Source organism: Pseudochaenichthys georgianus, chromosome 21 (assembly GCF_902827115.2).
Source record: "Pseudochaenichthys georgianus chromosome 21, fPseGeo1.2, whole genome shotgun sequence".
In the NCBI taxonomy this organism is placed as follows: domain Eukaryota; kingdom Metazoa; phylum Chordata; class Actinopteri; order Perciformes; family Channichthyidae; genus Pseudochaenichthys; species Pseudochaenichthys georgianus.
The window spans coordinates 1912135-1935793 of NC_047523.1; the positions used below are offsets into that span (position 1 = coordinate 1912135).

At 43.9% G+C, this 23659-nt stretch overlaps 1 protein-coding gene across 1 annotated transcript in view; it reads left to right on the forward strand.

The window, feature by feature from the left end:
* Positions 1 to 23659, forward strand: part of hecw2a (HECT, C2 and WW domain containing E3 ubiquitin protein ligase 2a) — an 85742-nt gene that overhangs the window by 31381 nt on the left and 30702 nt on the right. The window contains exons 2-13 of the mRNA XM_034110323.2: positions 4642 to 5339; positions 8429 to 8536; positions 8854 to 8948; positions 9393 to 9447; positions 9955 to 10124; positions 11525 to 11664; positions 13650 to 13750; positions 13841 to 14688; positions 20230 to 20515; positions 20663 to 20755; positions 22782 to 22932; positions 23381 to 23487. Coding sequence (XP_033966214.1) covers positions 4961 to 5339; positions 8429 to 8536; positions 8854 to 8948; positions 9393 to 9447; positions 9955 to 10124; positions 11525 to 11664; positions 13650 to 13750; positions 13841 to 14688; positions 20230 to 20515; positions 20663 to 20755; positions 22782 to 22932; positions 23381 to 23487 — 2533 coding nt within the window. The 5' untranslated portion in view covers positions 4642 to 4960. The remainder of the gene's footprint in view (positions 1 to 4641; positions 5340 to 8428; positions 8537 to 8853; positions 8949 to 9392; positions 9448 to 9954; positions 10125 to 11524; positions 11665 to 13649; positions 13751 to 13840; positions 14689 to 20229; positions 20516 to 20662; positions 20756 to 22781; positions 22933 to 23380; positions 23488 to 23659) is intronic.

The following is a 23659-nucleotide window of genomic DNA, read 5'->3' on the forward strand; positions in this document are numbered from 1 at the left end:
GTCAACGTCAGATTTATTTCTAGATCGCTTTAAAAAAACAAACTTGTTGCATCTGTTTGAAAAGGATGTTTTAAAAAAAATCTGATGTCACCATATTTTCCTTTTGAAAAAAACAAACAAGCACGTAATTCATGATAAGCTGTAAACAGATATTGCACGTGGCATGTGTGAGTTCCCAGCTAGACATGTTTTAGTAAATTTTTACCACAGAACATTTGCATAATGTTTTAAACATAAAGCATGTTATCCTTCTCTAAAATAATATCATTCTGGCAACATAAACAAATCTAACTTGCAGCGAAAACATTTTAAGAACAGTAGGGCATAATGTTCTAACAATGTTATCAAAAACATTTTAAGAATGTTTTTAGAGAACGTTATTCAACCTTTCAGAAGAACATTCTGGAACCAAAAGAAAACTTCCCGCTGAAAACATTCCTAGAACAATGAATGTAACATTCTCAGAACGTTTTTAGAACCAAACATGTCTAGCTGGGTGAGGAGCAATATATACTGTATATCACCATTTGTCATCAAGTTACTGCATATTAATTGCTTTTTAACCTGTTCTACACCGGAAACAGCGTCTGAGGGCTTCTTAATATTCAATAAACTATGAATGTTTTATATCCATGTAACGGGAAGAAACTCAGCTAACTGATCATTTTTTTTTATCAAAAAAACCCCACAAAGCTAATGTTCTGCCTCTGAATTAGCCACGAGCAGAAAAATGCTAACGCATTACTGCACAGAAACTCACTCATAAGCAGCGTTGGGCAAGTTACTTCCAAAATGTAATATATTACATATGACTTATTACTGTCTTTTGAAAGTAATACGTTACATTACAATATTACTGTCTCTGAAATGTAATGAGTTACACTACTTTTTAGTTACTTTTTAGTTACTTTCACCAAAATAACCACAAAAGAATGGCTAGGTATTTTAAATGCTGAAATGTAGTTTAGTGCAGCTCATTATACATCCAGTGAAGGGCGATGTGGTTTAGCATAACAACTGTGTAGGCCCTTAAGGCTACTAACAACTTGTATTACACGGCTTAGTCGAATACTCCATTCTGATTGTAACTTCTTAACATGTGACATGTTGTTAATACAGCAGTACAGACCACTGTCAAGGACTATAATGAAGGTTGCTGGAGCAAAAGAGGTCGGCAAAAGCAATGAAAAATAGCATTGATGGTCCCCAATGAACAGATTATGGCATTTGTTATGTTTTGTTAAAAGTGCAATCCTGAAATATTTCATATACTCCAAAGTGGACTGTGGCAAAGAAAAGCACAACAGCTTCAAAGCTACTGATAAAACCACTGAGAACATTTTGTAAATCAAGGCAAATATGATTTGAACCAGCTCATGGTTTGAAATGGCAAACATTGAAAAGCTAAAGTATTATTAAAACCATGTACTAATCATCACCTTGGTCCCATCATATACTCTGGGAAGAGAATATTTACTCTGCTTGAAAACTGGATCACATCATCATCATGTGAGGTGACTTTGTGACCTGGAGATCATTTCAGCTGCAACATCAGCTCGTTGATAAGCTTGGGATATGAGATCTGTTTGTAGCCATTCGTGGTGAAGGCATCTGTGCTATTGTGTGCATTATGTTTGACCCAACATTTCTACAGGCATGGCAGAATATGGCACTATTTTACATGAATATTCTAGCCCTTGTCTATTAGTATACCACGAGCTGCAAAATGACCGCCTAACCCCACTGTGCAGGCGGGTACTTGTTTAGATATACCTGGGCAGGCTCTGTTTTGCCGTGGTATCCTGGCTGGCACCTGCGGGCCGCAGAGGGGCGGCGTAGTTTCGGATGACGAAGACTGCTGCTCCGGGGGCGAGGGCGGCGAGTCAGGCGGGAGTAAGCTCGTGTCCACAACGGAGGGTCACGTGATGTCCCCATCCGACCCGTTGCTACGGTCTGCAGTAGATGCAGTGTTGCTGGCGTTTAGTGATGGTTGCTTTAACCATTTTCGTATAAATGATTATCCACAGATGTGTGTCACTGCTGTGGAAGCACTTGGGAAATGATGCAATGTTTGTATTTTTCGCTCCGTTCTCTTTTTTTAATAGAGGGTGCATTACATTCAACTGCCCCGAAGATCCCGACGCGAAGCCTGAAGAGTAAACACCAGGTTTACTAATCTACCCGCACAATTTGTCTGGTTTCGGAATGTCTCGCTGTGTTAGTACATTCTTAAAAAACAAAACACCATTTCATTTTGGGTTGAAATGTGTTGTAACTGCGTTACTGAGCATTGTAACGGGTAATATATTACCCACATTTCATTAGTAATGCGTTACATTTAATGCTGTCAAAATTATCGCGTTAACGGCGGTAATTAATTAATTGCGTTAAAATATTTAACGCATTTAACGCATGTGCAGAATGGCCCGCCCCATACGTGCCACCAGTGGCAGCGCCAGGGTATGGCTGGGGTAGGCTACACCCATACCAAGAAATGGCTCAGCCCCACCATGAAAAATGATGTTAAAGTAAGCAAAATAAAGTCTGCCAACTCGCGCGGAGTAAATTGCACAGGCAGCAGTTAGTAAGATTGATTTCAGTAGCCACTTGTCTGGAAATATCGAAGACTAGAAACGGTTTTGAAAACTTTTGTCACGTAGTGATCGTCTTCTCAATAGAACATCTTTGATAATGTCTTCTGGCCAATCAGAATCAAGATAACGGCGTGGTGTTGTTGCAGGAAGTCCCGACGGAGAATACTTTTGCTGTAGTACAGGGGTGCACATAACTGGTACCGTCACTTGTGTCACAAAGCGCATTTGCGTACCGATGTAATTGTGAAGCTTTTCCAGAAGGCGGTTAGATCACCGGACGACAGAGTCGGTCTCCGTGTGCACAGACAGGCTGCTGTTAACGTCGGTCTGTACAACGGAACTGTGCCAAAACTACGTCAACCGGCTGCGGAGGGAGACTCCCCCCCTTCACTGGAGAACTGCACTAAAACAGCTGATCACAACGTTCACACTCTGTGGTCACGAAGTACTCCACTAGCCCCCCCCCCCCCTGTCGACTTTCCTGAAGTACTCCCCCGTTGATTGAACTCAACATGTAATGAATTAAGACCCCACGGTTTGATGATTGATAGGTGTGTGGGCTGTCTTTCATTTTGACACACATAAAAATGTTATAATAAACATAGATACTGTATGTTAAATGGATATATCCGCCTTCTTTCATTTATCTTTCCATTCCCACAACAATATACATAATGAAATGGCATATTTTGGACATAGTTCGAATGGTGATTAATCATGATTAATTAATTTTTAAGCTGTGATTAATCTGATTAAAAATTGTAATCGTTTGACAGCCCTAGTTACATTACTTCGTTACAGCAAAAAGTAATATATTACTGTAACGCGTTACACCCAACACTGCTCATAACACCCTTATTACTTATCGTAGCTGCACGTCCAACCCATCGATTAGCATCGTGAGAAGACACAGAATCGATCGGACATTATCACTCCATGATAAGAACTCGCGAAGATATTAACAAGAACAGACGTCAAAATATGTGGTGCTAGGTTGCTAAAAACGGCAAAATGGCTTACCTTGGTCGTAGTCTGGTCAAAAGTCATCTTCAATGGCATTACAACGATAAAAACGCTGCTGAAGTTAATCCATAGGTTAATCCAATGTGTCTGTGTCCCTTTGAAATGATTTCTGATAATCCATAAGCAATAAACCTGCTTTTCCGTTTCCAGATGTCAGAGCTAGAGATAGGTTCGCTCTGATGCAAAACTGTGTGCACATATCTCTCATTTCTCAATGGTAAGGTGTGTGTGTATGTGGAAATTCCCCTTTGATTCTATTGGCTCTAACGGTCAAAAAGAATCGACCAATGGGTTCCAGAGAAACGGTAAAAACGGCCATTTCCACCCAAATCACCTCAGAGGTGAAGATTTTTTTGGTAAACCTCTCTAAAAAGGTAAAATGTCACTTGTTTTGCATCAGTCTTGATACAGGGTACTTATTATATGTTGTATTTTGGATTCCTAAAGCTTTTAGTCTACTAACCCATCATCCAAGGGTAGTTTTCACTATAAGTAAAAAATTATTTTTGGACGGACTCTATCATTTACATTTTTCAATCTGAATTTACTTTAAAATAAAATAAAATCTATATTGATTCTCACTTTTCTACATACAATTCACAGGTTTATCATTGCTTTGAGAAAAAAGATTACTAATTTACCCTTTTACAAGGGAAGTTATTGTCATTTGTTGTGGGAATGTCATTATCGAGCCTGAGACCTGAAAAACAGGCTTGGGGCTCAACAGGTTAAGGTTAGGATAAGTCAATGTAATGTCCCCTGAAGTAATGTATACATGGCATGTGTGTGTGTGTGTGTGTGTGTGTGTGTGTGTGTGTGTGTGTGTGTGTGTGTGTGTGTGTGTGTGTGTGTGTGTGTGTGTGTGTGTGTGTGTGTGTGTGTGTGTGTGTGTGTGTGTGAATAGGATGATTTTAAGATGTCTTTTTTCCAGAGATAATGGATTTCAAATAAAATGATGTCAGTGTACTCTTCTTCACGGTGGGGAGTAGTAGCTAACAGTTTTCTGTCTCTTTTCCTTCTTTAGGTTCCATTGCCATTGGATAAGATGAAATAAGATTGTGACTGTGTGCTGGATATCTTCAACATTGTTGTTATGATGCAAGGACCAGGAGGAATGCTACCAGGAGCTTATGTGTCCAGGCATGGACGCCTCTTCAAACCGACTCACCCTGTTTAGACATGAGAGATTAACTAAAGTTAACAGGGACGAATCAGTAAGATGCATCATCACCTTGACGACCAGCCCGATCAATAAGAAGCTCCGACTGATCTCAGCCTCTGGTCGGGCGTCTCATCAACAGTTTCTTGTCTTCTTGTAGTTGTCTTCTTGCCACTCGCAAAACATGCGTCCTTCCCTTGCCACTGCAGTCCTGCCCCCCAGGACCCGCTCCCATAACCCACCCAACCTAGCAGTTGGGGGCCGTGAACACTTGTCAGCTCCACGGAGGCGCAGCCCCCACCTGAGGCACACGCTCAGCCCGGACAACCTGAGGACTCTGGCGGAGAGGGGGGGGGCTGGTGGCGATAACGTCTCTGTCATCAGCAATCCTATCGGGCTTCCGCGGGCCAACAGTGACACAGACCTGGTGACGTCCCACAGCCGGTCCTCCCTCACAGCCTCCACTGTGGAGCACACGCTGAACCGGGGCCAGAACCTGGTCATCTCCTGGGACATCAAGGAGGAAGTGGATGCTACCGACTGGATCGGGCTGTATCACATTGGTGAGACAATTATCTGTCTGTAGTTTCCGTAGAGCTGCAGTTAACAGTCCTGGGGAAACTCCAGGACAAACCTCAAGTTTTTCAAGACAAATACGAGCAGCCTCAACTCCTGAGGACAGGTTTGGGTCGAGTCACAGGCTTCCAATAGCAAATTGCATATAATACAAATATGTACTAAAAATATGATAAATGAAATCTATGCGTATTCATATAAAGTCCTAATAAGTATGCAAAGTATGCAGTTATGCATATCATTTGTTCTTTATATTCTGGGACTTTAATTGGTTTTAAAACGGTTGGTAATCTTGAGAAGTTAATGTTTCTAGTCTTACGCTGATCTGTGCACAGTGTGAGATGGTCCATAATAAAGATCTTAGAGATCCTTTGTAAAATATATATTTTGGGTATATCAAATCCTGCAATTATTCCCTTAGGAATTTAAGCATTTTGAAAATTCAAGCAGAAATCAGTTATTTGTCAAACTATCCCGACGTTGGATATCACGCAAAGTCTTGAGTCAGAGTCAGTTAACTCAGTTGTCATGAGAACTGTTCTGTTTATATCATGTATAGGAAGTACCCTGCCTGTCTTCAGAGCTGTTCAGCTGATGATGGTTTATTGTTGAACTTAGACTAGCCGGGGTTAGTCTCGTGTCGAGCTTCCAACTCCAAGTCAATACTGCAACAGGAGCTGCTGAGACTCCACACTTCAGACTGGAGGCTGAGTGAACATGTACGCGCTCTGCCTTGGTATACATAGCATACACACCATCACAACGCTTGCACTTCTGTGAGGGGAATGGGTGGTCTCCAATAATGTATGCTTACCCTGCTTAGAGACAGGAATTTGACAGGGGGAAATACACTGACCTTTGTGCTGATGGAGGCTATCAGTCTCTAACTGTCAGGCGGATCAGTGCATCGTGGTGAAAAGTAATACAGAGTACAACAGCGTGCGATCAGCATATTTGTTATTAAGAATATTTTACTTCTGTGTTCCACCAGCTTTTGTAACTTAGTCTAGCATTCAGTATTCCTTTCCTATCTTTGGTGTACTCTCCATACTCTAATGTCACACTTCCACTGCATGCTCTTCTGAACCCTGCTCAGTACCTGGTACTTTTTGTAGTACCGGGTTCTGAGCCGATACCAGAAGGTGGAGTCAAAACACTGCAGACCACTGATTGTTCAGATAAATCAAAATTTCTCTGAACATTTTTAACATTGACTTTAATTCAATGTATTATGCCAACAGATTAAACATAATTGTGTAAAATGAGTTCAATAATATAAAGTTGAACCTAAAATAATTTTAACATTATATAATTGCTTTCAACTAACTTAAAACAATTATGTTTAATCTGTTGATAATAATTTCATTAAAGTCAACATTTCAATTTTTTCGGTGTTGTACACAGCCTGACAATTGTAATCGTTAAGCTAACCCCAATAGTCCCCGCAATCTTTGTATCAACGTAAAACTGCAACCCTACAATGACATTGTACAATTGATGGTGGCGGATTCAAGGATGCAGTGTTTCATTGAAGAGGATGTCATAGGAGTTTCACGTGGCATCGCTATCAGCTGGTAACCCTGACTGGAATCCAGCCTCCTGACCCTCCTGCAGACAGCCGCCGCTGCTGCCCTCACAAATACAAGTACTCATTTGAAGACATTTATTCTTTCTTACAATGATTGAGTATGCAGAAGCAGCCGACTAACTGATCCCTTTCATTACTGCCCTCACATAAGTGTTCCTTTGCTCTGTCACAATACTGTAGATACATGTCTTAAGGTTCCCATGTCATGCTTTTCCGGTTATCACCCGTCCCCTTGTGTTATGAAGGTTTTCTGCATGTAAACGGTCCGAGTCACAAACCCTCAAAGTACCCTGTAGCGAGTAAAACTCTAACACAGAGAAGACCTGTCTGCTGCCCCTGAACGCCTCGTTGGACATTTCTCTTTTTCTTCCTGGGTACAGTGACGTGCCCGTACCCAAATGGACCCATTGGTCCAAATGAACCAATCCATGGAGCCGTTACGTTACGTCCGCGGAGCCGTTAGGTTACACACACACTCAATCTTTTCTCAGCTGCTGCTCTGCCGATTTCTCCTCCCTGAGACGGCGGGATGCACTATATAAATGTATTCTAGTAGACCTCAACAATGGAGTTATGATCAGTAGAAATGGCCGTGACGTGGGACCTTTAAAAGATAAATGATAGGATAAAGTAAACACTCTACTGTCTGTACACCAGATCATGACTGCTATAATACAGACGGAAGGAGCCTGGGAGCTGCTCAGCATGATGTAGTGTGTTAGTAACGGATAATGGATTTCTGAATGCATTGGGTGTCTTTGACTTCGCAGAGGTCAGACACACCTACAGTACAACACACAGGACCATGTGATACTGATTTAAAGTAATGCCGTTCATGATAGTTCACCAAAACATGTGTTACTTTCCTGAAGACCTCCTGGACTGCATTGGTTAATAATATTGTCTGCAAGTTCCCCTTTAGGTAAGGATGCAGTATGGGAGATAGTGTAGAGAGAAGATGCCTGGCAGGGCGTCAGGTCACCTGCATCGATCAGAGCGCCGCCAGGACTTCATTACCTGCTCCAGGGTCTTATACCCAGAGGGGCTACCACTTTCCTCGACTAAGCAGACATTCAATGATAAGCAACTTGCCATCCCTTCCTCCACTCCCCTTCGCTCATGCACTCACTCTCTCCAGCAGTCAGCTGAGCGGGGAGCTTCATTCATCTGTCTGTGAAAGTGCTACGTACAGCGGAATTCCCCCTCCCTGTCTTTAACTCAGAGGAAGTTTGTGCTGTCCTTCTGCGTAGAGGTTGTAGGAAGGCTATATTTGGAATGGATTTCACTGATTAAAGGCAAATGTGTGTTTTGGAAGACAGAGTCTGCAGACTAACATACTTTGCTGCAGTTTTCTTCACAAGAGTAGGGTCCAGATGATCTGCTGTGTGTTGTGATTAACATGGTTTGGAATCAGGGGGATGTCAACACAGCATGCTCAGACTAGCCGCAGCATTAGGACGTATGACTAACAGCTCTCCGGCTCTCCAGATGAAACCAGTCCATCCAACGTGTGGGACTGTAAGAACCGAGGGGTCAACGGCACCCAGAAGGGCCAGATCGTCTGGAGGCTGGAGCCCGGGCCCTACTTTATGGAGCGTAAGTTACAGTAGGCTCTCATACTGGAGAACCGTTTCATTGTATTCCTTGGGAATATATTTGTCTTTACTCTTAAGATATTTAATAATCATAATGTTAATGTTTTTCTGAAAAAAGGTAAATAGTATCACTTCTATGTCACCTATGTCTATAATGCATTATGAAGATACTCATAATGCGTTACAATCTGCTTTTATAGTATTTTATATATTTTTTGTACATAGCATTTTATAATCACTTATTGTCAAGTTGCATTATCTACTTAATTCACAGTTCACTCCACATCTCCCTCTAACACGTTGCTGCTTCCTCCGCAGCCGAGACCAAGATCTGTTTCAAATACTACCACGGTGTGAGCGGAGCCCTGAGAGCCACCACCCCCTGCATCACTGTGAAGAACCCTGCAGTCCTGGTGTGTGTGTGTGTGTGTGTGTGTGTGTGTGTGTGTGTGTGTGTGTGTGTGTGTGTGTGTGTGTGTGTGTGTGTGTGTGTCTTTGTGTCTTTGTGTCTTTGCTCTATCAGCGTTACATTACGCCAGTGGATGATTAAGTCCCTTAACTGAACTAAATTAGGACTATTTTAAGATCTGTAAAGTCTTCAATAGTGTTATTGTTATAAATGGTCAGCTGTTTTGTAAAGTAATCATAATCTGTAGATCATGGAAGACAAGAAGACATGCAAGTCGTTGTTTTCAGACTTTGTATAACCATATGTGTTTCAATGAGCACTTCTCTCTGGCCAGCGTTGTCCTGTCGTCGGTTCGAGTCCTTTGAATGGAGAACACGACACATGTGGATTGTCTCTGAGTGTTTCTCTTCCTGGTGTATAGAGTGTGACGTTGTTTGTTCTCTCTCAGGCGGAGCAGGTGGGCATCGAACATCCACGGAAACTGATTAGCTTTACTTTGACAGGTGAGGAGTTGAAAGGCTCACATGTTGGAAGCCATTTGCACTGATTTGATCACATGCAGAGTTACGTTTTGTAATCTTTCTCAATAACAGATAATAAGGAACCCTCAGAAGACTTTTGGTTTCAGCTCAGCCATGTCATCTCGTCCTCGTGTGTGTCTTCTTGTCCTTTCGGGGAAAGCTAAAGATAACTCTAAAAGCTGTGTTCAGGAAACAGGGGTCTGGGAATTTAAAGAGGGGCTTTCCAAGAAGAGAGGAAGACAGAGAATCAGCTCTGTGTTTATGGTTCATGTTCTCAGACAAGGGACTGAGGGGGGGGGGGGGCTGCGTCGGGGGTTTGGGGCGCAGAGGGTTAATCGTAGTTGGATCAAAGCATCAGTTAAATGAATTGTAATGTTAATGTAATGCAACATGAAAAATATATGATAACAAAGTCACGTGTCGCCACAAACATTATCACTATCAGATGTTATAGCTTTAAACCCTTCTGTCACTAATGCTTTGTTTTAGATCTTCGTGCCAATGGCCTGAAGAAAGGAATGTTTTTCAATCCGGACCCTTACCTGAAGATGTCCATCCACCCAGGGAAGAGGAGCGTCTTCCCTATCTTCAGCCACCACGGACAGGAGCGACGATCCGCCATCATCGCTAACACCACCAACCCCACCTGGCACGGAGAGGTGACGCTGTTACACTGCACGTGCACACCATCTCATCTTCCCCTGTTGTTGGCTAGCTAGCATAGTTCCTGGTCTACAGCTAGCATAGTTCCTGGTCTACAGCTAGCATAGTTCCTGGTCTACAGCTAGCATAGTTCCTGGTCTACAGCTAGCATAGTTCCTGGTCTACAGCTAGCATAGTTCCTGGTCTACAGCTAGCATAGTTCCTGGTCTACAGCTAGCATAGTTCCTGGTCTACAGCTAGCATAGTTCCTGGTCTACAGCTAGCATAGTTCCTGGTCTACAGCTAGCATAGTTCCTGGTCTACAGCTAGCATAGTTCCTGGTCTACAGCTAGCATAGTTCCTGGTCTACAGCTAGCATAGTTCCTGGTCTACAGCTAGCATAGTTCCTGGTCTACAGCTAGCATAGTTCCTGGTCTACAGATTATGAGCGATGCAAAGTCCTCACTCGTGGTCAGTTACTTTGTTTTACTTTACTCAGGTGCTCCCTGCTGAAAGTAACTAGTTACATTCGTTTTGAATTATTCTGTAACATCACTTCAGATGCACCATAAATCAAAAGATTAATAACAATATAAAATGAAACCTAATTGATCCCAGATCAGCCAATCCTTATCTGAGAAGGACACAGACCTCTGATTCTGCTCTGTTTGAACATCATGTTTCCTTTAGCTCAGTTTCCATCATGTAACTGGACAGGTAGCTTGCAAAGGTTTTCCTCTGATGGCGGCCGCCCCCCCCATTATTATATCTTGCTCAATGTTTCTGAAAGGTTTTCATTTCCACCGTGGAAACGGGCAGCATTTCCTCCACACTGTAGCTGCTCCAGGCCTGTTTCTCTGCTATGAGACATTCCTGCTCCGCCTCCTCATCCATGAACTCTGAGTGTAGCGCAAGCACAAAGGGACATTTGATTTATTATTCTGTCCTCCCGTAACGCAGATATGTGAAGACCTTAAAGTAACGCAAGTAACTCAAATAAGTGTGCGTTTAGTAACTGTAATGTAATCACTGCTGTAACGCGTTACAGACAAATGTAATCTGTTATCTGTAACACGTTTCTTTGTAGCCCCAACCCTGTCACGGTAATAACAAGGACCTTTCGTATCCTAGCAAGTGCATTCTTTGACCTTTTGTGAATTTGTGTCCACTGTTGGTGTATGTGTTATTCCATGCTACATGTTTTCATATGATGCCTGTCTCAGTGCATAGCACACTAGGATGCGAGCCTCATTATGTCTCCTTTTGATTGCTATTTATTTATGCTTACTTATTTGAAAGTACTTACATCAAGTGATGAAAATGTAGTGGGATATTAGGGACTTTATTAAGTTTAAAAAGTCCATTGGTAAAAATGTGTGGAACCCTCATGACAGACTGTATGTGTGTGCCTCTGCAGAAGTACACGTTTGTCGCACTCATGACTGACATCCTGTACATCGAGGTGAAGGATAAGTTTGCAAAAAGTCGACCGATCATCAAACGTTTCCTCGGTCAGCTCACCATCCCTGTGCAGAGACTCATCGAAAAAATACCCGGGTAGGTGAAAAACATACAGAAATAAGTTCACACAGGATATTTAAGAATCCTTTCTAATCTTGGAATTGGCCCCCTGTGAAAGGTATCTATATTATTATTCCCGATATTATTCTGAGGGTTTTATTCAAACTAGGGCTGGGCGGTATGACAAAAAACTCATATCACGGTATTTTTACAAATTATAACGGTATCACAGTATTTATTTATTTTTCAATATTTGGAAATGTATTTACATTTATACATTTTGGCCCCACAAAAAAAACACCTGATCAGTGGGGGCCCTCATGAGTCTTATGTGGAATCAGAATGCATGACCCAACTGCAAAAAGTGAACCATATTATTGTGCAAACTTTGCGCACCACATAACAACATAACAACTAACAACAACAGCCCCTGTTTGAAAATGTAAAAAAATCACATCCTTACTTCACAGCATGCATTTCCGCGGTGCGCACCGCTTGAGCGCCCTTCAACATATTTTCAACGGTATTGCAGAACATGAAAAATTCATATCATACGGTATAAAGTATCTTGCCCAAGTTATCAAGTATCTTTGATGGTCCCTTTTTTTTCAGTAGTATAACATTGAGACTGTTTATAAGTAGTTGGAAAATCCTTGTAGTAACTTTAAACGTCACAGATATCATGGTGTTGGAATATTTTACATTACATTACATTACATTGCATTTAGCTGACGCTTTTATCCAAAGCGACTTACAATAAGTACATTCGACCAGGAAGACACAACCTTGAGGAAAACAGAATCATATAAGTACATCAGGTTTCATAGAGCCAATCGTTTCAAGTGCTACTCAACTGGCTGTAGATAAGCCAGTCCTTTATTAGTATATAAGTGCTCTGTTAGCAGTTCTTTGTTAGTCATTCTATCGCTCGAAGTGGAGTCGAAAGAGATGAGTTTTCAGTCTGCGCCGGAAGGTGTGTAAGTTTTCTGCTGTCCTGATTTCAATGGGGAGCTCTCACGTGTTTCTGCTGATGGGAACTTGGGTCCCCCTCGCAGCGTGCAGCGTGCAGTGAGCCGTTTGGTTGATGCAGAGCGGAGTGCACGTGCTGGGGTGTACGGTTTAACCATGTCCTGGATGTAGGAAGGGCCAGATCCATTCGCAGCATGGTACGCAAGTACCAGTGTCTTGAAGTGAATTCTAGCAGTTACCGGAAGCCAGTGGAGGGAGCGGAGGAGCGGCGTGGTGTGGGAGAATTTAGGAAGGTTGAAGACCAGACGAGCCGCTGCATTCTGGATGAGCTGCAGAGGTCGGATGGCACATGCAGGTAGACCAGCCAGGAGGGAGTTGCAGTAGTCTAGGCGTGAGGTGACGAGAGCCTGGACCAGAACCTGCGTTGCTTTCTGGGTCAGCTGGGGACGCATCCTCCTTATGTTGTAAAGTGTGTATCTGCAGCAGCGGGTTGTAGCAGCGATGTTTGCAGTGAAGGACAGGTTGTTATCTGGGTCACACCCAGATTCCTTGCAGTCAGGGTCGGGGAGACAACAGAGGTGCCGATGTTGATTGTCAGGTCAAGAGTGGGACAATCTTTTCCCGGAAGGAAAAGCACTTCAGTCTTGTCAAGGTTGAGCTTGAGATGATGAGCGGACATCCACTGAGAGATGTCAGCTAGACAAGCAGAGATGCGTGCGACGACCTGGGTCTCTGAGCGGGGCGAGGACAGAATTAATTGGGTGTCGTCAGCGTAGCAGTGGTATGAAAAACCATGCGGGCTAATGACAGATCCGAGCGAGTTTGTGTACAGGGAGAAGAGGAGGGGACCAAGAACAGAGCCCTGAGGGACCCCTGTAGTTAATTGACAAGGGTCGGACTCGGACCCTCTCCAAGTTACCCTGTAGTATGTCTTAACATAACTGTGTTTATGTATGCATCATATACACCAAGGCAGATTCCTTGTACTGTATGTCTAAACCTACTTGGCATTAAACCTGATTCTGATGTGTTTCTGTCTCCCTGCGGTCCAGGGTCCAGCCTGTGAGCTTCCCTCTGTGTCGCCGCCTGCCTACTGAACACGTAAGCGGCAATTTGCAGTTCAAAGTGGAACCTACATCGACTGGTCCTGATGGTAAATCTGTCTTTAAATAGTATTTGTTCTTCCGAGTATATTTTTCGGAAATTGAAACATGATAAATAGAATTTCTTGTGCCTAATGCAGGGGCCTCCCCCGAGTCTATCATCGGCATTTCGTCCTTGAATGGAGCTCCAGGGACTCCATCCGATGATGAAGACCTGCCCCATCATCTTCCAGGAATCTTGTCTTCGGTCCCCTCTCCTACCGGCTCCCAGGGCTCCCAAAGCATGTGGGAAGGCGGGGCCACCGCCTACCCAGAAAAGGAACTGCCTCTTGTGGGAGCTGAGAGCAGATTTGTGGAGCATGAAAGCCTGTCGTGCCATGAAATGCTCCAGAGGTCTCTCAGTGAGGGCCTGGCTGCCATCGAGGCCCCCAAAGGCCCCGGTGAAAGACCCCTGGGTGCAGCCTCACCTAAACTTCGCTCTAGCTTCCCCACTCACACAAGACTCAGCGCCATGTTGCACATCGACTCAGACGAGGACGATGATCGGTCCGGGGCCAACGACATCTTTCCCATGCCGCTGTCCCCGCTGCTGATGAATGGAGAACCTCCAGATGTCAGCGGCCCCGATGAAGATGACCCTTTTCCTGAGTTCCAGCAGGAGCAGCATCAGCTGGAGCCCACAGCGCTGATGGAGCAGCCTGGGGGGGCGGGTGGAGCAGAAGCCCTGCCCCCTGAGGCAGAGGGGGCCCTGGAGATGGGGCTGGACTTGGAGGATGTGTTGGAGCCTGACGTCTTCTCCGAAGTGGAAGAGGCCCCTTTTACAGAGGCCGTGTCCCACAACACTGTGCTAGAGGGTGAAGGGCACGAGGAGGGGAGGGGCCCTGGCGAGGACCGCTCCTCAGATATGGACACCTGCTCCATGGCAACAGCCCCACAGACAGCCTTGTCATCATCAGAGAGCTGTCCAATCACAGCCAAAACTGCCGTGGTGAGTTCATGGTCCTTATCCTACTTTTACATTTGGTTAGCTGTAATTTGACCCTCTATGTTTAGCTGACAAATAGTCTATAAAGTTGTATCTTTCATATGTTTAGATTTTATTTTTCAGTTCAGTTTTATTTGCTATTTTTAGACGTTTATATTTTATGATTTTTTTTTACTCTTTTTTCATTTTCACATTATGTGCAATGCCTTGTTTTAACATGCTGCTGTGATGAAAACATTTCACAAATTTGGATCAATAAAGTCAATCTTATCTTATCTTCTCTTATCAAGCCAACAGTCGACTCTCCGTTCAATCGTCAGATTTCATGGTATAGTTCTCAGTTCTGTGTAGCCACAGACCCCTGCTTCCCCCCCACTCTGTGCTGACTCTCTCCAGGGTCCTAGCCCTGGCCCTGTATGTGGACAATGCACCATAACACTCTGCTGTAGCACCACCACTCCGTCTTCAACGCAGGGGGTTTACAGTACATGTAACATTTTAGGATTAAAATGCCTATAAACAACATTGAGACCCTCAATCATCAGAAATAAAGAAGCTCAGCTGATTAGGGTCAGCCCAATCAGTGGGGCGTGTGTATGGAGGAATGCTTAGCGTATAATCCTTCCCCTGAACAATGAATAATAACGCATTGCCAAGCAGGAGAATCTCACTCCATTGATAAACTCCCATGAGCCCACACTACTTTATGACTTTGTCAAACTCCGGTCTTTTGTGATTGTTTTCATTTAAAGACCCCTAGTGGCTGAAAAGGAAATATTGTGCATTTAAATAAATATTCTCAAGCAGTAAGTCATTTGGAGTGAATTCTGACCGGCTTGGCTTGTATCAGCAGAGTTTATATAAAGAAAGCATGAGTGGGAAACAGCAATCTGGGGGGACTGTGGCCCGGGGATTAATTGACAGACAGGCCCACTTAATGCGCGGCATGTATCGGCCGGCCGGCGACGAAAGTATGTTACTTAAAGGTGGGGTAGGTAAGTTTCAGAAACCGGCTCGAGATACACTTTTTGCTATATTCCATGGAATGCTCTTAAAATCCATAAAAATATTTCATCTGTGGGAGCCGTAATACTGTAAAAAGTACAACCAATACGATTGGATGGCCTACCTGCCTGTCAGCCTTACATCGGGGCACAAACTGATCTCGTGCCCTCATTGGTCATGTTCGTGTGTGTTGGAGGAGGGGCTCTGTGAGGAAGTGGCAGATTTTCTCCGGTTGTGTATTTTCAAATTCTAGCGATCTCGAGCCGGTTTCTCAAATGTACCTACCCCACCTTTAACAAAAAACCCTATGCATTTAATGTTATTTTGGACCATTATTCATATAGTAATCACATTACCTGAGCCCTTGAGTTGCCTAGATAGCATATATTTAGTGATTTTAATGCTCACAGATCATTTATGCAATAACATTTGGACCCAATTTGCCTGACTTGACACATGGAATAAAATGATACTGTGACGATCTGCCCAAGGTTGACTAAAAGGAAGACGAACGATACCAAAATACAAAAATCGTCACTTCCCCCTTTTCTATCCTACGGGTACAGTCACTCCCCCTGCACCCCGTTTCCCCTAATTTGGTAGACTTCAACACAGACACGTAATACCAGTGGTGTTTTTCTGAACCAGCCCAACTCATGGAAACCAGCCCAAATTCTGTCCACCAGCCCAAGCCCAATTTTACCAGCCCAATGCAACCCAAACCAGCCCAATTGGACGCTGCGTTAAACTCCAGAGGGTTAATCACGGCAGCGTTTAGCTGAGTTTCTGCTGGTAGACAGCCTTCTCTTCACAGAGCTCACTGCTTGCATGGGGACGCTCCAAAGGGGCGTGGCCACATCAGCTCGGTTACATTAGCCGCTTTCACACCAAGTACTTTGCCGTACTTAGTTCCCAGCACTTAGTTCCTCCATGGAACTAAAGAGCATATCGTGTTCACACTGGAATAAGTCCCTGAGGGAAGATTACGCAAATGAAGCTGCTGACGTCACTTCTTCTTCTTCTGCTTTGGGTTTACTGGCAGGCCGCAAACAACTTCACGGCGTATACTGCCGCCCCAAGTCCCCGGCCGGAAGTCCCCGGAGTTGGTCGACTGGCTTCAGTAGAAGCTGCTGGGAGTCCCAGCAGCTTCTACTGAAGCCTTCCGAGTAAATCGCCAGAACGCCAACACCTCCTCATCTCCACCGCTCCCATGTTTTCTCTTGTGTTGCCATAAGTTAGTCTCTCTCTGTTGGTGCGCTGGGCTAATGTTAATGCTAATAATGCTAATGCCAGCAAATACAATGGCGGCTTCACAAAACTTTTCAGAGTTTTATGGGGCGTGGTTTACAATTCGCCCAGCCAATAGAAATTGGAACTTTTTTCTCCCCAGGAAAGTTCTCATGAACTACATACTCCGTTGTGAAAGCACCTATTTACCTGTTAAGCCTCATGCCCCCGGTACCAGGGTCTAAACGCAACATCTTGCAAGAAACAGCATCTCAGGGCTTCTTAACATTTAACAAACTATGAATGTGTCATACCCACTTAACGGTAGGAAACTCAACTAACTGACGATATGAACCATTTTTACCGAAACAAAACACAACTCTAACGCCAAGCCTCTGAATTAGCACTAAGCGAAAGAGTGCTCACACACTTAGCGCATAACTCACGGTAGAAGTATGTTATACTTCATCGATTCTGCACATACAATATATCACATGAAAGCTGAGATTCCACAGATTCCAATGGTCTAGGTATCATCACTGTGCGACCAAAACTCGCGGCAGCGAAGGAAAAACCAGACAACACACAACTTAGCTTTACAGAGCCAAAACAGCAAACACGTTTTACCTTTGCTGTTTTCTGATCAAAAGTTGTGTTCAAGGGCATTACAACGCATATAAACGCTGCTGAAGGTTAATCCAATGTGTCTGTGTCATTTTGAAATGATTACTGATAATCCATCATAACATATATGTCAAAAACAGAGTTTTCATATATAGCTGCTATGAGAGCTACGAGAGTGTATGAGAGCTTCCGGTTTTGGGCATGCTGGCTGCGCATCATTCACCAATGGTAATGTTTAGATGGAGTTTCCCTCGATTCTATTGGCTCTAACGGTTCAAAAGTGGTGTCAATCACCAAAATCGACCGATGGGTTCCAGAGATAAGGCAAATACACCCAAATCCCCCCAGAAGTGGTTTTCTTTTGCTAAACCTCTCTAAAAATGTCAAAGGTCACTTGTTTTGCATCAATCTTGATACAGGGTACTTATTATATGTTATAGTTTGGATTCCTAAAGCTTTTAGTCTACCATCCCATCATTCAAGGGTGGTTTTCACTATAAGTCATGTTGGTTTTTTTGGACGGACACAATCATTTAAAATGTTTTACTACACTGAACAAAAATATAAATGCAACACTTTTGTTTTTGCTCCCATTTTTCATGAGATGAACTCAAAGATCTAAAACATTTTGTATATACACAAAATAACCATTTCTCTCAAATATTGTTCACAAATCTGAAAAAATCTGTGATAGTGAGCACTTCTCCTTTGCCGAGATAATCCATCCCACCTCATAGGTGTGGCATATCAAGATGCTGATTAGACAGCATGATTATTGCACAGGTGTGCCTTCGGCTGGCCACAATAAAAGGCCACTCTGAAACGTGCAGTTTTGCTTTATTGGGGGGGTCTGCGGGGGTCCGAAAACCAGTCAGTATCTGGTGTGACCACCATTTGCCTTATGCAGTGCAACACATCTCCTTCGCATAGAGTTGATCAGGTTGGTGATTGTGGCCTGTGGAATGTTGGTCCACTCTTCAATGGCTGTGCCAAGTTGCTGGATATTGGCAGGAACTGGAACACGCTGTCGTATACGCCGATCCAGAGCATCCCAAACATGCTCAATGGGTGACATGTCCGGTGAGTATGCTGGCCATGCAAGAACTGGGATGTTTTCAGCCTCCAGGAATTGTGTACAGATCCTTGCAACATGGGGCGTGCATTATCATGCTGCAACATGAGGTGATGGTCGTGGATGAATGGCACAACAATGGGCCTCAGGATCTCGTCACGGTATCTCTGTGCATTCACAATGCCATCAATAAAATGCACCTGTGTTCGTCGTCCATAACATACGCCTGCCCATACCATAACCCCACCACCACCATGGGCCACTCGATTCACAACATTGACATCAGAAAACCGCTGACCCACACGACGCCACACACGCTGTCTGCCATCTGCCCTGCACAGTGAAAACCGGGATTCATCCGTGAAGAGAACACCTCTCCAACGTGCCAGACGCCATCGAATGTGAGCATTTTCCCACTCAAGTCGGTTACGACGACGAACCGGAGTCAGGTCGAGACCCCAATGAGGACGACGAGCATGCAGATGAGATTTCCTGAGACGGTTTCTGACAGCAGAAATTCTTTGGTTATGCAAAGCGATTGTTGCAGCAGCTGTCCGAGTGGCTGGTCTCAGACGATCTTGGAGGTGAACATGCTAGATGTGGAGGTCCTGGGCTGGTGTGGTTACACGTGGTCTGCGGTTGTGAGGCCGGTTGGATGTACTGCCAAATTCTCTGAAACGCCTTTGGAGACGGCTTATGGTCGAGAAATGAACATTCAATTCACGGGCATCTGGTGGACATTCCTGCTGTCAGCATGCCAGTTGCACGCTCCCTCAAAACTTGCGACATCTGTGGCATTGTGCTGTGTGATAAAACTGAACATGTTAGAGTGGCCTTTTATTGTGGCCAGCCTAAGGCACACCTGTGCAATAATCATGCTGTCTAATCAGCATCTTGATATGCCACACCTGTGAGGTGGGATGGATTATCTCGGCAAAGGAGAAGTGCTCACTCGCATTTATATTTTTGTTCAGTGTATGTTCAATCTGAATTTACTTTAAAATAAAAACATCTATATTGATTCTGACTCTTCTACATCCAAGTCGCAGGTTTATCATTGCTTTGAGAAAAAAGATTATTAATTTACCCCTTTTAGGATTGAAGTTATAGTCATTTGTTCTGGTCATGTCATTTTCGAGACTGAGAGCTGAAAAACAGGCACGGGGCTTAACAGGTTAAAGGGCCAGACACAGAATCAGCACTTTAGTAACAGGGCTGAAATAGAGGCATATGAGGCATGCTACAATCTGTTTGTTATTTTGAGCAAAACACTTCAGAGACATGTTTTATATAGATATGGCCCTATAATATATTGATCAGCACAATAGGTGAGCTTCAAACACTCACACCGACACATGTACATTTGCATGAAGTCGTTTTTCACTTCCTTTAGTTGCCTTGGTGATGGAGCAGATGCTGCCTCATGTTGTGAGCTGCTGTTGGGTTGACTGACTCTCTATAATTCACAGATACTTTGTAGCAGTGGCTCTGAATGCTTTGCATATTAATGTGTATGAGACCGACCAATATGAAACCCAGTCCTGGGTGACGAGACTCCTCTATGAGGGTTTTGTTGTGTTTTTTTTTTTACACATTTTAACATTGTATGTTTGTAGGAAGCGGAGGAAGGAGCGGAGACGGCCATAGATCCGGGGGGAGCCGTGGTTTCGGGAACCCCTCCTACAAATCAAGCTGTAGATGATGAAGGGGGTGGGCAGGTGGCTCCATCTGAGGCTGCAGGAGCGGCCCCCCCAGTCAGCGAGCAGGTGAGGGAGGAGCTCAGTGTGAGGAGGCTGAGCCTGCAGGCTGAAGGGGGCGTGGCCGAAACACAGGAAGGGGAGGAGACTAAACCTTGTGAGGAGGCGGGCTCTGCTGACTCCACAGAAACAGATGGAGAGGAAGGTAATCAACTATAGATGGCTTCATCTTAAGAGGAGGGTCATTTATTTGGGTCATGGCTGGATTTAACAGCTCAAAAGGTGTTTCATGCTTCTTTTCCTTGTATTAAAAATACAATTATTTTGTCTTTTGTGTGTTTTCTGTGTTCAGGCTCTCACGTTAATGGCCATCCTGTACGTTCACTTCCTTCTGTGCGTCATGACATCCACCGATACCAACGTGTGGACGAGCCTCTGCCTCCCAGTGAGTGTGTGTGTCTGCATACGCTGTCTATTGTAAATGTACATGTAACAGATTGTGTGTCTTTGTGATAATGCGTCTGTGTTTCTATTCTTGGTTGAGTCCATGTCCTGCAGATGATCCTAACTAAAACTACCATAAATGAATCCAGAATTACCAAAATAAGTATTACAGTCTCATAGCAAATGTGTTAATGAGTGGTATTTTCCGTAAACATTTTTTTTTAAATGTGAATTTACAAGAACCTTTATTTTTTTTTTTTGATTAAGGTAGTACAACTCAAGAAAATCGAATAGTCTGTTTTGTGTTCAACAATTGTTTTCTTAAATGTGTGACTTTAATCTCAGAGAAGCTTTAATATTTTATATTGCTTTGTTACTGTTAAAAGTCTTCATTCCCCCAGCTCCCCAAAAATTGCATTCATATGACATGGTACTCATACTTGCCAACCCTTCCGATTTTCGCGGGAAACTCCCGATTTCATAGCCCTCTCCCGGTTTCCTCCCGGGGTCATATTTCTCCCGCATTTCTCCCGATTTCTGACAAAATCAGATTTACTCAGGACTGTTTCCACTCTGACTTTAATACAGCTACACCAGTGTTTGGTTTCCATGGTAGCGCATCTCTTTAGTAGCGCGCACAGCTGAAAGTCTGAGAGGGTGAGGAAGAGTCACATAAAACAGAACAAGAATCGACCACTCTACCCTCTGCTCACTCCTTTCCTGTAAAATACAGGTCCAGCCCACAGGTGCTCCATCAAGGATGGTGCTACAGGCCGCAAGGCAGTGCACTTACAACTACAATAAGCATGTTATAGTTCATGTTAATCCAATACAGCTCCGGCGATCCACGAGCACCCCCCGCGGTGGTTTTGAAATCCTGCCGATTTATGCGGTCTCAAGGTTGGCAAGTGTGATGGTACTACAGGACAAAAAGTAAAATTGCTAAACAGCATATTAGCATTGTAATTTTGAAGATGTTAGCATTCTTATGTTAGTATTTGTCTAACCATTAGCATATCTCTTAGCGTTTTCAATGCTAACCAGAATGCACATACTGTCAGGGGTACTCAAACTTTTTTATTAAAGGTCCACTTGTGAATTTTATACAAGGTCACTGGTCCGGATCAATGCCAGTAAAGTCCCCCCCCCCCCCCCCCCCCCCCCCTCAAGACACGCCCGCCGGCAAGCTTCAACGCACGCCGCCGCGTGGACGCTGCGAGAAGCAGTTTCTTACGGCGCGCTATGCATGGGGCCCCCATGAGGGGGTTTCCCGATATGTCGTTCCCTTCTTTGGGGACCCCCTTCTGGTCCAAGGCAAGCACTTGCCTGCCTTGCCTGTCGGCAAATGGTGCCCATGTACACACACACACACACACACACACACACACACACACACACACACACACACACACACACACACACACACACACACACACACACACACACACACACACACACACACACACACACACACACACACACACACACACACACACACACACATTCAATTAATACATACAGTATGGTGGCTTGAACTAGTGGGAGCAAGAACCTCTGCAAAAAGGCATGAGAAGCATTAGAAAGTCAAGGTAAACTTGCGGTTAACCGTTGCGGTTTGCAATGCGTGTCACGCTCGCGCACACAATTAAATATGTATGCACGTTCATTCTCACAACGCGTCAGACACAAGAAAATATACATTAATTTACATCAGAATCCGAAAGTTTATAAGTTTAAGCATACCAATACTTTTAATTTTTTATAATGGGACACAGGGTTCGGTCCGGATTGATTTGCAGTTCGGTCCGGATCCGGACCTTAGTCCGGAGTTTGAGAAGCCCTACTGTAGTATGTCAATAAATATGTGAATTATAAAAGTTCTCTGACCACAGATGATGTTAAGATAACAGGGCTCATAACAGCCTGAGGTAATGAATATGCATGCAATGCACCTGTTGAAGTTGTCTTTAGTTGTTGGTTAGTATGAACACTTTTTTTGAAGTTTATTATTATGATTATCCTCCCAGACTGGGAGGCTCGGATTGACAGCCATGGTAGGATCTTCTTTGTGGATCACGTAAACAGAACCACTACATGGCAGCGTCCCACCGGACCCCCGGCCCCACAGGGCCTCACCCGCTCCAACTCCATCCAGCAGATGGAGCAACTCAACCGCAGGTTGGCTTTGTGAAGAGAACTGTGGTGCCATAACCATTGTGTTTGTAAATGTAAACCCTATTTTCAGATGTTCAATATCTCACTTAACCAGGGGGTTCATTATTATCTAACTAATGTAAAAGCATATACAACCTCTTTCACTAGGGAAACACCAGCAACTTTTGGATTCATCTCTCTTCTGTAAAAAAGCCTGTGTTTCACACTTCGATTTGACTGGAAACAAATTACATTTAGTTCTCTTTGGCTATAAGCGGTACTTATAGGTGTGCTCTTTGCTCTCATGGCTTGTGACCCTGTTGGACCCCGATGTGTAATACTGCAGAGGCACGGGCTTTTATCAATGCACCATATGCTAAATCACAATTGTGTTACCTCCTTTGGCATGTTATGCTAGAATAGGGGAAACTGTCTTTCACAGCAGTAACTTTATGTTTGCTGTGCACCACAGGTACCAGAGCATCAGGAGGACCATCACCAACAGCGACCGGCCAGAGGAGAGCCCGGTGGACCTGCCTCCTGAACCAGAGAGTGAATTGATGCCTCACTCCATTACGGGTGGGTTTCATTAGACTTTAAACACACACACAGAAACATCAGAGGTTATTTACACAAGAACGCTCCACTCATTATGGCCCAATTAAAGGACTCTTGTAATTGATTCATCTCTTGAAATACTACGGTAAGCCATGCACAGCATTTGTTTTATATTATATACATATGTAAACAA